The 15,829-nt window shown below is 47.7% G+C and overlaps 1 protein-coding gene across 1 annotated transcript in view; it reads right to left on the bottom strand.

Annotated features, from left to right (window-relative positions):
• Positions 1–1,690: 1,690 nt before the first annotated feature.
• nop14 (NOP14 nucleolar protein homolog (yeast)) overlaps positions 1,691–15,829 on the bottom strand; it is a 62,667-nt gene continuing 48,528 nt past the window's right edge. The window contains exons 15-19 of the mRNA XM_070877764.1: positions 11,263–11,422; positions 9,669–9,816; positions 6,515–6,633; positions 4,504–4,659; positions 1,691–2,275 (exon numbers count right to left, since the gene is read on the bottom strand). Coding sequence (XP_070733865.1) covers positions 2,176–2,275; positions 4,504–4,659; positions 6,515–6,633; positions 9,669–9,816; positions 11,263–11,422 — 683 coding nt within the window. The 3' untranslated portion in view covers positions 1,691–2,175. The remainder of the gene's footprint in view (positions 2,276–4,503; positions 4,660–6,514; positions 6,634–9,668; positions 9,817–11,262; positions 11,423–15,829) is intronic.

Genomic DNA, 15,829 nt, shown 5'->3' with positions numbered 1-15,829 from the left:
ATCCTACAAATGAATTTTAAAAAAAAAATCTGAATGAGCTGGACTAGATGATAAAACAATAATGGTGATCAATCCCGAGGGCCGGCTTGTAAAAGAATATGTTGGAAATGCGCAGTAGGTCCATCAAATCTGAAAAAGGTGAAACCCAGGTCTGTGTTTTGGCATAAAAACGTTGAACCGCTTACAGATGCTGCCTGGCCCGCTGTGTAATTTGTGCATTTTCTGTTTTTATTTCAGATTTTCAGCAGGTGTGTAATTTTTAAAAACAAGTGTTCCCATCAATTAAAAAACGGAGTGACTGCTGCCAACGAGGCGGACACTGCCCAGCAGCATTTTGTGTCTAACCGTCGGATCCCAAATGTAAAAAAATAATGTTCACCACAACAGACGGAGGAGCTGAGAAGTCTCAGCTGAAGCCATCACCGATAAAGTTTCATTAATGTTACTGTGGTTGGATTAATTTAACTTTGTTTCATTAATTTTACTATAGCTTGATTAACGTTACCGGGATGGGTGGGGGTGACGATACCGGGATGGGTGGGGGTGACGATACCGGGATGGGTGGGGGTGACGATACCGGGATGGGTGGAGTGACGATACCGGGATGGGTGGGGGTGACGATACCGGGATGGATGGGCTGACGATACCGGGATGGGTGGGGGTGACGATACCGGGATGGGTGGGGGTGACGATACCGGGATGGGTGGGGGTGACGATACCGGGATGGGTGGGGGTGACGATACCGGGATGGGTGGGGGTGACGATACCGGGATGGGTGGGGGTGACGATACCGGGATGGGTGGGGATGACGATACCGGGATGGGTGGGGGTGACGATACCGGGATGGGTCGGGGTGGCGATGCCGGGATGGGTGGGGGTGGCGATACCGGGATGGGTGGGGGTGGCGATACCGGGATGGGTGGGGGTGACGATACCGGGATGGGTGGGGGTGACGATACCGGGATGGGTGGGGGTGACGATACCGGGATGGGTGGGGGTGACGATACCGGGATGGGTGGGGGTGACGATACCGGGATGGGTGGGGGTGACGATACCGGGATGGGTGGGGGTGACGATACCGGGATGGGTGGGGGTGACGATACCGGGATGGGTGGGGGTGACGATGCCGGGATGGGTCGGGGTGGCGATGCCGGGATGGGTGGGGGTGGCGATGCCGGGATGGGTCGGGGTGACGATACCGGGATGGGTCGGGGTGGCGATGCCGGGATGGATGGGCTGACGATACCGGGATGGATGGGCTGACGATACCGGGATGGATGGGCTGACGATACCGGGATGGGTGGGGGTGACGATACCGGGATGGGTGGGGGTGACGATACCGGGATGGGTCGGGGTGACGATACCGGGATGGGTCGGGGTGACGATACCGGGATGGGTCGGGGTGACGATACCGGGATGGGTCGGGGTGACGATACCGGGATGGGTCGGGGTGACGATACCGGGATGGGTCGGGGTGACGATACCGGGATGGGTCGGGGTGACGATACCGGGATGGGTGGGGGTGACGATACCGGGATGGGTCGGGGTGACGATACCGGGATGGGTCGGGGTGACGATACCGGGATGGGTCGGGGTGACGATACCGGGATGGGTGGGGGTGACGATACCGGGATGGGTTACTGGTGATTTTGCCAGTTTAAGAACCCTGTCTCGAAGGACAAACAACAACTTTTAAAAAATAAGTTTTAATTTTATTTAAAATTAACAGTTCTCACAGAATTCTCTAAATCTGCTTTTTAATTCCTCATTTTGGGAAATCCGATGACAAACAAAATAAAACCCATTGGACCTGCGCATGCGTAACTACTGCCTGATCGTTGACAGCAGTCACGTCCTTAAAAAAAAGAGAACTGTGACCTTACAGCGGGCATGGGGCGTTGTGCTGTGTGACATTTCATGGCCAAGAGCGAACTCTGGGGTTTCACTCCAGTGTAACACTCACCCCTTGCGTCTACCATTGACTGGACATCGACTAAAATGCGTCAATACTCGCAAAGCCCTGTTGCAGCCCATCACCATGAAGGGTAGAGTTGGACACGTGAAGATTTATTTAATAACTTTTTGCACAATTCATAGCTCCATCATGGAACGTGATGTGCTCACCAGCAGCATCCCCTCAGTCACTCGCCCTCCCCGGTGAGAGGATAAAGGTTCTCAGAATTTCCTCTTCTTTCTCTTCATGGCCTTCCACTCGCCCTCCTGGGTGGCCAGATTGTGGAACAACATCTTCACCTTCCTCTTCCTCTCGGCATCCCTGCAAAATAAGTGCGTGAGATTTGTCAGCTGACTGCTACACAAAGTGCTGAAACAGCCCACTCTTCACTTTCCCCTGATTTGTCATTAATATCACGGTCCGCTCCATTGGCTTTTTACAGAATTTCAGTGAGGTGTTAAGATCACAGGATAGATAGAGATGATCCAGAAAGACGTCCACATCACACATGGCTACAAGACCAAGGCAGAGGCTGGGTATTCTGCAATGAGTAACGACCTCTCAAACCTCTGCAAGGTCAGGAGTGTGATGCTCCTGGATTTGATTCCCGGGATGAGAGGGTTGTCCTATGAGGAGAGATTGAGTAGATTGGGCCTACACTCTCTGGAGTTTAGAAGAATGAGAGGTGATCTCATTGAAACTTACAAGATTCTGAAGGGGATTGACAGGATAGATGCTGAGAGGTTGTTTCCCCTGGCTGGAGTCCAGAACCAGGGGTCACAGTCTCAGGATAAGGAGTCAGCCATTTAGGACTGAGATGAGGAGAAATTTCTTCAAAGGGTTGTGAATTTCCTCTACCCCAACGGGCTGTGGATGCTCAGTCGTTGAATATATTCAAGGCTGAGATAGATTTTTGGACTAGAGGGGAATCAAGGGATATGAGAATCGGATGGGAAGTGGAGTTGAGGTCGAAGATCAGCCATGATCTTACTGAATGGCGGAGCAGGCTCCATGGTCCATTTGACCTACTCCTGCTCCTATGTGTGTTATTATGGAAAGCTCAACTCTTTCCTGGAAGGGCTCAACAGTATCCAGGACACAGCAATCTGCCTGGTCGATATCCTGCCACTGGACTCAATGATCCGATCACAGGCGCACCGTGGCTGCAGTAAATGCCATGTGCAGGACGCACTGCAAAAATCGCCAAAAGTAACTCTGGCAGCACCTTCTAGCCCCGTGGCGTCTGCCACCAAGAAGGACAATGCTATGGACGTCTCCAACTTCTCTTCCCGACTTGGGCATTTAAATCGCCAATCTTGGGTCTCGGACCCTGGAACTCCCTACCCAACGCCACTGTGGGCGCACCATCACCACACTGACTGCGGTGATTCAAGGAGACGGTCCTCCACCGGAAAACTAGGCAAGAAATGCCAGGCTTGCCAGTGTCACCCACATGTAGAGAACAACGAAAGGGGAAGGTGGAAGAGGTTGGGAACTTTTGGTTGGTCAGTCAGTCAGTCAGCCCTAGATACCTCACTGTGTTCACACAGATGAGGCTTCGTGCTAGGGCAGACATTCCTGAAGGTTTTATTAAGAAATAAACTGCAGTTGTTTATTCGGATATTCTATCCCTGCCCACTTATAGTAGACTTGATTTTTGTAAGCAGGTGAAACAGGCCAGCCTAGTCTTGGATGCCTGAATGAAGAGTGGGAGAGAGTGGAGAGGCCGGAGATTCCATAAACTCGGGTGTATAAAGTCATAGGGCAGGTTATCCGGACAACCTGTTAACCTTGTCTGGATGAACCAACACATTTTAACAGACTGGTTCAGTCCAGATGGACAGTTTATCCAGTATGTCACAATCATAATTATGTTTGGAACATGAAAAATTTAATTGTGGAAACAGTTTAGGTGTAAACAAGTGAAAATATTTATATTCAAAATGCTAAAGGAATAAAATGCGATACTTTGCAAGATTCAAGATTCTAATCTGAGTCAACCACACTAAATGGCAAAAAGAAACTTGAAATGGGAGGGATTGGGAACCTCATCCAAAGGCTCAGATCATCCAGACCATATAATTTAGATATTAGCAGTAACTGAGTGGGTAGGAACCGCGGAGACAAAAGGTCGTAGGTTCAAGCCCCACTCCAGAGACTCACGCCCAGTGAAGTGCTGAGGGAGTACTGCACTGTCGGAGGCGCCACTTTCTGAAGAAATGATAAACTGAGGGCTCCGTCTGCTCTCAGGTAGACGTAAAAGATCCCACGCACTATTTCGAAGAGGAGTAGGGGAGTTAACCCCCGGTGTCCTGGGGCCAGTATTTATCCCTCAATCAACATCACTAAAATAAGATGATCTGGTCATTACCACATTGCTGTTTGTGGGAGCTTGCTGTGCACACATTGGTTGCCGCGTTTCCTGGAGTGACTACATTTCAAAAGTACTTTATTGGCTGTAAAGAGCTTTGCGATGTCCTGGTGTCTGCGCTATTATTAATGCAAGTATTTCTTATACCCTGTACAGGAATATGTCACTAACTGCTTACTTTTCCATGATATCAGAAAACTTCTGCCTGGCCAGGAATTGTGCGTCTTTGCGGATTTCTCGAACAGCTCCTTTAAATTCCCGCTTGTGCTTGTGGACAAGCCTCATTCGCTCTCTCTCTTGCTGGGTGCCACCTCGTCTTCGGCCGTAGTCTGAGCTGGAAGCACAAGTTTCAATCCTGTTATATCAAAATAATCCCCCCTCGAAGGCATGGACTCCTTGCTGGGGTACGACTCCAAGGGCAACCTTCTGATACCCAGCCCAAGTGATCCATCGTTGACAGTGAGCCTCAACCAACACTTAAGAAGCTCGACACCATCCAGGACAAAGCAGCCCACTTGATTGGCCCCCCATCCACCACCTTCAACATTCACTCCCTCCACCATCAGCGCACCGTGGCTGCAGTGTGTACCATCGACAAGATGCACTGCAGCAACTCGCCAAGGCTTCTTCGATAGCACCTCCCAAACCCGCGACCTCTACCACCTAGAAGGACAAGGGCAGCAAGCGTATGGGAACACCATCAGCTCCAACTCCGTGAGCCCGACCCCCCCCCCCCATGTCACACACCATCCTGACTTGGAAATATATCACCATTTCATCGGCGCAGGGTCGCAATCCTGGAACTCCCTCCCTAACAGCGCTGTGGGAGTACCTTCACCACAAGGACTGCAGCGGTTCAAGGCGGCGGCTTACCACCATCACCTGCTCAAGGGCACAGGATGGGCAATAAATGCTGGCCTTGCCAGCGACGTCCACATCCCATGAACAAATAAAAATAACCTCGAGCACAGGGGTGGCCGGTCCTACCCTTACCCGATACCCACACGCACATACACACTCGAGCAGGACGAGTTGCTGGAGTCAGGATCCTGGCCAGTCCTCCCCTCCCTAACCCAAGGACACTGCAGTAGGTTGCGGCATCTGCTACTGCCACCCTGGCTCAAATCAGCCAACATAGAGGAGAACTGAACCTGGGCCCCCTCTGGTTTATGCGTTTCAGTTTAGGTGAACTCACTGAGCCATTTTGGCTCAACTGCTTGAACGCCCTTCGAATAAAAATCAGCAGATATAAAAGAGGCCATTTGGCCCATTATAGCTCATCGATTCAGGAAAAAGGACATGGTTGACTGCTCCTCCCATCATTTAATTGGATCCTGAATGAACCCTGAAGCCTCTTTCCTGCTGACGTTATGTAACCTAGATTCTGGGAGACTGGCTCTACAAACCAGTTCCTGGTGCTTACACAGCTGGTTATGGCCGCAGGCCCAGTTTTCATGCGTCCGGGACAGGAGTCAGATTGAGCAGCGTAAACACAGGGTGCCGAGTCACTGGGGCCGCTCTCCCAGAACCTGAATCAGATGGCGCCAATGGAAAAGCAGCTTATGGTTTCCGCCTCCATAACCCTGCCCGGACGGTCATTCCAAGTGTTGATCACCCTTTTTGTGTGAAGATGTTGTCTTGACATCTATCCTTAACTGATCTCGCCAGCTTTAGCCCGTAGCCATTGCCCTCACTGTTATAGGAATTGCCGGACAAAGACAGACCAAGGTCCATTCTAGGTCGTCGCATGATACAATGATAATGGAGTTCTTGACCAATCACTGCGATCAATCATTATCCATTAGTCTACAACAGACTGAGAGACGAGGCGAGGAAACCCCCCTCTTTACCACAGTCACCTCTTCCTCCCGAGCTCACTCACTCACTCACTCACTCACCACACGTCAAGTCTCAAATTATTCAATATATTGGATCCCAAAATGTTATTTTCTGAAAGATATCGGATTTGCATTTGAATGAATCAATACTGACTGCTTCCGGCATCTCCCTGGAGAGCCTGGTCCACAGATCGACCACTCGCTCACTGAAGTGACGACCGACATGGCTGCTTTGAAGGAGTTAAATGACGTTGATCTTCTAAAGGACCGCGAATAGCGTTGGTTTAACTCACGGGTCGCACTTCTTCATGGTCTCGTGCGTAAATGCAATGCGCGATTCAGTGTACTTACACTTCCACTATTTTGGGTGTGAACAGTTTTAAGGGAACTGGCTTCTTCTTTTCGAACTCTAGCGGCCGATAGCATGTTGGCCTGTCTTCCATTTCCTTTAGAACCTCGTGATACAGTTCCTACACATTAGCAAAAGATCGGTTTAAACAAACAACCAACTTGTATTTACACAGCGCATTTAACATAAGAAATAGGAGCAGGAGTAGGTCATACGGCCCCTCGAGCCTGCTCCGCCATTTAATAAGATCATGGCTGATCTGATCATGGACTCAGCTCCACTTCCCCGCCCGCTCCCCATAACCCCTTATCCCTTTATCGGTTAAGAAACTGTCTATTTCTGTCTTAAATTTATTCAATGTCCCAGCTTCCACAGCTCTCTGAGGCAGCGAATTCCACAGATTTATAACCCTCGGAGAAGAAATTTCTCCTCGTCTCGGTTTTAAATGGACGGCCCCTTATTCTAAGATCATGCCCTCTAGTTTTAGTCTCCCCTATCAGTAGAAACATCCTCTCTGCATCCACCTTGTCAAGCTCCCTCATAATCTTATATGTTTCGATAAGATCACCTCTCATTCTTCTGAATTACAATGAGTAGAGGCCCAAACTACTCAACCATTCCTCATAAGTCAACCCCCTCATCCCCGGAATCAACCTAGTGAACCTTCTCTGAACTGCCTCCAAAGCAAGTATATCCTTTTGTAAATATGGAAACCAAAACTGCTCACAGTATTCCAGGTGTGGCCTCACCAAAACCCTATACAATTGTAGCAAGACTTCCCTGCTTTTATCCTCCATCCCCTTTGCAATAAAGGCCAAGGTTTCATTGGCCTTCCTGATCACTTTATAAGACATTCCCAGGCACTTCACAGGAGCGCTCTCAAACAAAATTTGACACCGAGCCTCATAAGGAAATATTAGGGCAGATGACCAAAAGCTTGGTCCAAGAGGTAGGTTTTAAGCAGAGTCTTAAAGGAAGAAAGAGAGGGTGAGGGGTGGAGAGATTTAGGGAGGGAATTCCAGAGCTTATAGCCTCGGCAGCTGAAGGCACGGCCGGTAATGGTGGAGCGATTAAACTGGGGATGCGCAAGGGGCCAGAATTGGAGGAGGGCAGAGATCTCGGTGGGTTGGAGCGCTGGAGGAGGTTACAGAGATAGCCACAGAAGCACGTATATTTTATTCCATCGCTCTCGTACCGAGACATGAAATACCATCTTGGCCGCCTCGCCCTTCCATTTCGAACAGGCCGGTCGAATTCTTTTGCACCAGGAGGTGAAAGATAGGAGTTTTCAGTCAGAATTTCTCAGCTATTTGTCACAGTGGGGGAGGGGGGGGGGGGGGGGGGGGAGACACACACATCAAACCTCCGTGGCAAATATTTGTACGTCGGTCTGAACATGAGTAACTATACGCTGCGGTGCTTTACTCTTGAAAAGAGAAGGCTGAGGGATGACCTGACTCAGGTCTTTTAAAATGATGAACGGTTTTGATAGGGTAGAGGGAGCGGAGGTGTTTCCACTTGTGGGGGAGGCCAGAACTAGGGGCCATAAATATAAGATAGTGACTAATAAATCCAATAGATCATTCAGGAGAAACTTCTTCACCCATAGTGTGGTTAGATGGAATGTGGAACTCGCTACCACAGGGAGTGGTTGAGGCGAATAGCATAGATTCATTTAAGGGGAAGATAGATATGTACATGAGGGGGAAATGAATAGAAGGTTATGCTGATGGGGTGAGATGAAGTGGGTGGGAGGAAGTTCATAAGAACATAAAAAATAGGAGCAGGAGGCAGCCATTTGGCCCCTTGAGCCTGCTCCGCCCTTCTGTAAAATCGTGGCTGATCTGATCATGGACTCAGCTCCACTTCCCTGCCCGCTCCCCATAACCCTTTACTCCCTTATTGCTCAAAAAGCTGTCTGTCTCCGCCCTAACTATATTCAATGACCCAGCCTCCACAGCTCTCTGGGGCAGAGAATTACAGGGATTTACAACCCTCAGTGAAGAAATTTCTCCTCATCTCAGTTTTAAATGGGCGGCTCCTTATTCTAAGACTATGTCCTCTAGTTTTAGTTTCCCCTATGAGTGGAAATATCCTCTCTGCATCCACCTTGTCGAGCTCCCTCATAATTTTATAAGTTTCAATAAGATCACCTCTCATTCTTCTGAACTCCAATGAGTATAGGCCCAACCTACCTTCCTAAGTCAACCCCCTTATCTCCGGAATCAACCTAGTGAACCTTCTCTGAACAGCCTCCAATGCAAGTATATCTTTCCTTAAATACGGAGACCAGTACTCCAGGTGTGGCATCACCAATATCCTGTACAGTTGTAGCAGGACTTCTCTGCTTTTATATTCAATCCTTCTTGCAATAAAGGCCAACATTCCATTTGCCTTCCTGATTACTTGCTGTACCTGCATACTAACTTTTTGTGTTTCATGCACAAGGACCCCCAGGTCCCTCTGTACTGTAGCACTTTGCAATTTTTCTCCATTTAAATTATAATTTGTTTTTCTATTTTTTCTGCCAAATTGTGATTACCTCACATTTTCCCACATTATACTCCATCTGCCAAATTTTTGCCCACTTAGCCTGTCTATATTCCTTTGCAGATTTGTTGTGTCCTCCTCACAATTTGCTTTCCCACCCATCTTGTATCATCAGCAAACTTGGTTACATTACACTCGGTCCCTTCATCCAAGTCATTAATATAGATTGTAAATAGTTGAGGACCCAGCACCGAACCCTGCGGCACCCCACAAGTCATTGTTTGCCAACTGGAAAATGACCCATTTATCCCGACTCTCTGTTTTCTGTTAGTTAACCAATCCTCTCTCCATGCTCATATACTACCCCCAACCCAGTGAGCTTTTATCTTGTGCAGTAACCTCTTATGTGGCATCTTATCGAATGCCTTCTGGAAATCCAAATAAACCACATCCACTGGTTCCCCCTTATCCACTCTGTTCGTTACATCCTCAAAGAACTCCAGCAAACCTCCAGTTCATGTGAAGCATAAACACAGGCATGGATCAGTTGTGCCGAATGGCCTATTTCTGTGCTGTACATTCAAAGTAGTGTAATGCGGTCCAACCAGTTACCATGGAAACACATGGGCAGTAAAGACCTGGACAGAGATGGAACTCGGTTCCTACCTGGAGCTGAGCGGGGTAATCATTCACAGGTAGGTGCGAGGTGAGAAGAATTTCCAGCGGACGAATTATTTCCCGAAATGCGGGCAGCGATCTATACAAGGAGGAACATCGCTTGCACAGAGTGAAACACAATGCTATGCAAGAGAACCTACAGCAGGACTCAAAGAAAATCAAATCAGTTTGACCCAATAAATGATGCACACCACACCAAGATGCATTTTGTTTTTAATTTCTTGCCTATTTTCTCCCCCATCTCTTCGTAAAGCGAGGAGGTTATGCTTGAACTGTATAAAACACTGGTTAGGCCAAAGCTGGAGTACTGTGTGCAGTTCTGGTCACCACATTACAGGAAAGATGTGATTGCACTGGAATGGGTGCAGAGGAGATTTACAAGAATGCTGCCTGAACTGAAGAATTTTGGCCATGAGGAAAGATTGGAGATTCTATAAAGGAGTTAGATGTAGTCCTTACTACTAGGGGGATCAAGGGGTATGGCGAGAAAGCAGGAATGGGGTACTGAGGTTGCATGTTCAGCCATGAACTCATTGAATGGCGGTGCAGGCTCGAAGGGCCGGATGGCCTACTCCTGCACCTACTTTCTATGTTTCTATGCTGGGTCTGTTTTCTTTGGAACAGAGGAGGCTGAAGGGAGACCTGATTGAGGTGTATAAAATTATGAGGGGCCTGATTAGAGTGGCTAGGAAGGACCCATTTCACTTGGCAGAGGGGTCAACAACCAGGGGGCATAGATTTAAAGTAATTGGGGGAGGAGGTTTAGAGGGGATATGTGGGGAAATCTCTTCACCCAGAGGGTAGTGGGGGTCGGGAACTCACTGCCTGAAAGGGTGGTAGAGGCAGAAGCCCTCACCACATTTAAAAAGATACTTGGATGTGTACTTGAAGTGCCATAACCTACAGGGCTACGGACCGAGAGCTGGAAAGTGGGATTAGGCTGGATAGCTCTTGATCGGCCGGCGCGGACACGATGGGCCGAAATGGCCTCCTTCCGTACTGTAAATCTCTATGATTCTCGCTGGTTCCACAAGGCTTGGGCAAACACAAGTAATGTCCTCCACAGTTGGATAGCCTACCACCATTCACCACCAAAGCTCGCGCATGAATAATGGGCCACTTGGGCGGGGAGCCTTTGAGCAATCAGCACACTCGAAACGGACCCTGGTAAGAACCTCTACGCCTTCAGGAAGGCAGGTGTGAAAATTGGCAGTGAAAGAGAAATGTAGGCGTCAGACATAGAATCATAGAACGCAGGAGGCCATTCGGTGCATCGTGTCTGTGCCGACTCTTTGAAAGAGCTACTCAATTAGTCCCACTCCCCTGTCCTTTCCCCACAGCCCTGCAAAATTTCCCCCTTCAAGTATTTATCCCATTCCCTTTTGAAAGTTACCATTAAATCTGCTCCCACCGCCCTTTCAGGCAGCGCATTCCAGATCACAACAACTCACTGTGTTTAAAAAGAAAATTCTCCTCTGTTCTTGCGCCAATTATCTTAAATCCGTGTCCTCTGGTTACCGACCCTCCTGCCAGTCAGTCATAGGTAACACTTGGAGCAACGAAGCACCAGGCTACCACTCACCTGAAGTGTGCTGTTTGCAATTTATCTTGCTGTTTCACCCCCTGTATTCTGGACATTGGCAAGGGTTTCATTTCCCACGACTCCGCTGCCTTTTTATCCTTCACCACCAGCAGGTCGGAGGATTTCCCAGATGGTTTAAAAGGTGGCACCAGTGTGTACCCTGCAGTGAGCAACCAAGAACGACTTTAAACCCGAGGTGCAGCATTTGTGGCCACCCGAGTACAGACAAGAGCTTCTTGCCTTTCGCCTTTCTTTGAAACAGATGCCAGTGAGCAAAAGGAAGCAATATGCGTAAGGTAATTGGGACTTGGCACCAACTTGGTTGCAAATGATCTTTGAATTTGACTGAGTCTTGACACACTCAACATCTTAAGCAATAGTCATAGAGAAATGAACCATAATAACAACTTTCGCTTTGGATAGAGAACGTAATCTTCATTGATTCTTTCGTTCTGGTCACTCTCTACGAATTGCGAAGGAAAGCTTTATAGGGCTCTAGTCATGCGCATCCATCCCTTAAAAAGACTGTTTGAGCAATGAAGTGCAGGTAATAACTATCTCCAACAAGAGAGATTCTAACCACTGCCCCTTGACATTCAATGGCATTACCATCGCCAAATCCCCCACCATCAACATCCTGGGCATCACCATTGACCAGAAACTTAACTGGACCAGCCACATAAATACTGTGGCACAAGAGCAGGTCAGAGGCTGGGTGTTCTGCTGCGAGTGTCTCACCTTCTGACTCCCCAAAGCCTTTCCACCATCTACAAGGCACAAGTCAGGAGTGTGATGGAATACTCTCCCCTTGGCTGGATGAGTGCAGCTCCAACAACACTCAAGAAGCTCAACACCATCCGCTTGAATGGCACCCCATCCACCACCTTAAACATTCACTCCCTCCGCCACCGGCGAACCATCGCTGCCATGCGTACCATCTACAAGATGCATTGCAGCAATTCACCAAGGCTTCTTCGGCAGCACCTCCCAAGGGCAGCAGGCGCCTTGGAACACCAACACTTGCAAGTTCCCCTCCAAGTTGTCCACCACCCTGACTTGGCAATTTATCGCTGTTCCTTCAGTGTCACTGGGTCAAAATCCCGGAACTCCCTCCTTAACTGTGGGAGTACCTTCACCACACGGACTGCAGCGGTTCAAGAAAGCGGCTCACCACCACCACCTTCTGAAGGGCAATTAGGGATGGGCAATAAATGCCGGCCTTGCCAGCGACACCAAAATCCCAGGAATGAATAAATTGGTCATTGTTTGTTTGTAATATAGGCTATTTTCTTATCTGAGAGAACACTGACCCCATTATTCATCATTCCTTGCTAACAAAAGACCACTCCTAGCTGACAAACCTTTTTCGTGCTATAGGTCATCCATACCCTGAAGAATTCTGGGAATGAGCAACTTGCCATTGTATTATTTCTAGCAACAATGCAAGTCTACAAGCTATTTATAAGTGAAGAGAAAGCAAAAAAATCCATAATCCTATGCGATTAAACCAAATCCTACGTATACACATAGATAAGAATAGGGGCCAAGAGTGCCTGCTCTGGACTAATTTGCGCTCGTTTCGCAAAGTGAATTTTTTGCTCACGTTTCCGCTCAAACTCATTTGTGTCTCGGCGAACGTAAAATTTTCCACAAACCAAACCAGTGTTTACGAACATATTGGGCTGAAAATTCTGGCCTCGCCGGGTCTGTACGAAGTGCGCATGGAAAAGTCATTTTTTGGGGCGCAATGCATCCCCGGGAGAAGGATTTTCGTTCAGGAGAGATTGGGCTATTTGCCCAACTCATGCCCAGCGAATGTCCTTCAAATTTTTATGCTTGGTAAAAGCAGGCGCATAGTTTACTTTTACCAGCATGAGAGTTTTAAAACAAATAAAAATTAAATTTAAACACTCATTTTTATATTGAAAACATTAAGGTAAATTTATTTTTAACACTATTAAAACACATTTTTTTTTTAAATCCAAAAAATGTATTTTTTCCAAAACATTTAATTAGAATTAATTTTAAATATGTGAGGTGTTTTATTTATTATGCTGTGTTTCGGCGTTTTAGGGTTTTTTCTCATTGATAGTAATGGGACAAACAGAGCTCCCATTTTTATCAATGAGAATACTGCATAGTGATTGGTGATCCAGGCCCACGTGACTCCAGCATATATGTACGTACCCCGGAGTCATCTACCCATGCGCTGCGCAGCGAATCTAGGCTTCCGATCGGGATGTTACATTCCTCCGGGACCACCAGGTACTTTGTAGATTTTTTCCGGGCCCTCGGACGCGTTCGTACGAAGGAAGCCTCCGACTGCAATTTTCCCTCCAATATTTTTTTAATTTTCCAATCCTCTCTGGCTACAGGTGTGGTGCCAGAGGACTGAAGGACTGCTAATGTGGTACCTTTGTCTAAGAAGGGAGAATGGGATCGACCGAGTAATTACAGGCCAGTCAGCTTAACCTCAGTAGTGAAGGACAGGATAAATCTTCACTTAGAAAGACACGGATTAATCTGGGACAGTCAGCACGGATTGCTGAAGGATGGTCGTGCCCGACTAACTTGATTGAATTTTTCGAGGAGGTAAGCAAGGGAGTCGATGAGGGCAGTAGTGTATATGGATTTTAGCAAAGCTTTTTATAAAGGTCCCACATGGCACACTGGTCACGAAAGTAAAAGCGCCTGGGATCCAGGGCAAAGTGGCAAGTTGGATCCAAAATTGGCTCAGAGGCAGGAACCAAAGGGTAATGGTTGATGGGTGTTTTTGTGACTGGAAGGATGTTTCCAGTGGGGTTCCGCAGGGCTCAGTACTAGGTTCCTTACTTATTGTGATATACATCAATGATCTAGACTTGAATATAGGGGTTATGATTAAGAAGTTTGCAGATGATACTAAAATAGGCTGTGTGGTTGGTAATGAAGGAAAAACTTGCGAACTGCATGAAGATATCAAGAAACCCTCACTACTTTTAAGAGACGGTTGGATGGACACTTAAAGTGCAGTAACTTGCTGGGTTATGGACCTAGAGCTGGTCATTGGAATTGGACTGGATGACCTTTTGTTGGTCGGCGCAGATATAATGGTAAGTACTGCAGGGAATAGAATACAGCCAGGGTGATCTCCTGGACTAGTTTCGATCGCCTGGATGGGTCGGAGAGGAATTTTCCCAGATTCTTTTCTCTCTAACTTGGCCTGGGTTTTTAGCTGGTTTTTGCCTCTCCCAGGAGATCACATGGCTCCGGTTGGGGTGGAGTGTAGAATGTTTCAGTATAAGGGGTGTCGCAGTTGTGTGAGGCGGGCTGGTTGGGCTGGGTGCTCTTTGCCTTTCCGTCATTGTTCATAGGTTTATATGTAACCTTTAGGGCTGCTGACCGAGGGCCGTGCGGCTTTGTCGGCCGGTGCAGACACGATGGGCCGAAATGGCCTCCTTCTGTGCTGTAAATTTCTACGTTTCTATGTTCTATTTCTAACTGGTCAGGTGGGCAGAGCAGTGGCAAATGGAATATAATCCGGAGAAGTGTGAGGTAATGCATTTGGGGAGGGCTAACAAGGCAAGGGAATACACATTAAATGGAAGGACACTGAAAAGTGTAGAGGAACAAAGGGACCTGGGAGTGCATGTCCACAGATCCCTGAAGGTAGCAGGCCAGGTAGATAAGGTGGTTAAGAAGGCATACGGAATGCTTGCCTTTATTAGCCGAGGCATAGACTATGAAAGAGCAAGGAGGTTATGCTTGAACGGTATAAAACACTGGTTAGGTCACAGCTGGAGTACTGCGTGTAATTCTGGTCACCGCATTACAGGATGGACGTGATTGCACTGGAGAGTGTACAGAGAAGATTTACGAGGATGTTGCCGGGAGTGGAGAATCACAGCTATGAGGACAGATTGGATAGGCTGGGGTTGTTTTGCTTGGAACAGAAGAGGCTGAGGGGAGACCTCATTGAGGTGTATAAAATTATGAGGGGCCTAGATTTGGCGGATAGAAAGGGCCTATTTCCCTTAGCAGAGGGGTCAACAACCAGGGGGCATAAATTTAAAGTATTTGGCAGAAGGTTTAGAGGGGATTGGTGAGGGAAAATGTCTTCACCCAGAGGGTTGTGGGGGTCTGGAACTCACTGCCTGAAAGGGTGGTAGAGGCAGAAACCCTCACCACACTTAAAAAGTACTTGGATGTGCACCTGAAGTGCTGCAACCTGCAGGGCTACGGACCTAGAGCTGGAAAGTGGGATTAGGATGGATAGCTTTTTGTCAGCCGGCGCGGATACGATGGGCCAAAATGGCCTCCTTCTGTGTTGTAAACTTCTATGATTCTAAGAAATATCCCTGGAAACCCGGTGCAGTTTTATTCATACAGGTGAAAATGGCATTTTTAAATCACAGTGTCAATTCCATAATCTGAGTGAGTAACCTGATTTTAAAATAACTGTAAATAACTTAATAAAAACGTACACAGAACCATTTACTGGTTACATTGGTGGACAGTGGTCAGTTTTAATAAATTTAAAAAAATATATTTTTAAAGGTTTAATTACTGTCCCTATGCATAAAAAAGA

The sequence above is a fragment of the Pristiophorus japonicus genome, chromosome 1 (genome assembly GCF_044704955.1).
Source record: "Pristiophorus japonicus isolate sPriJap1 chromosome 1, sPriJap1.hap1, whole genome shotgun sequence".
Taxonomy (NCBI): domain Eukaryota; kingdom Metazoa; phylum Chordata; class Chondrichthyes; family Pristiophoridae; genus Pristiophorus; species Pristiophorus japonicus.
The sequence above is the reverse complement of the archived record's forward strand: the minus strand, read 5'-3'. Positions and strand labels throughout refer to the sequence as shown.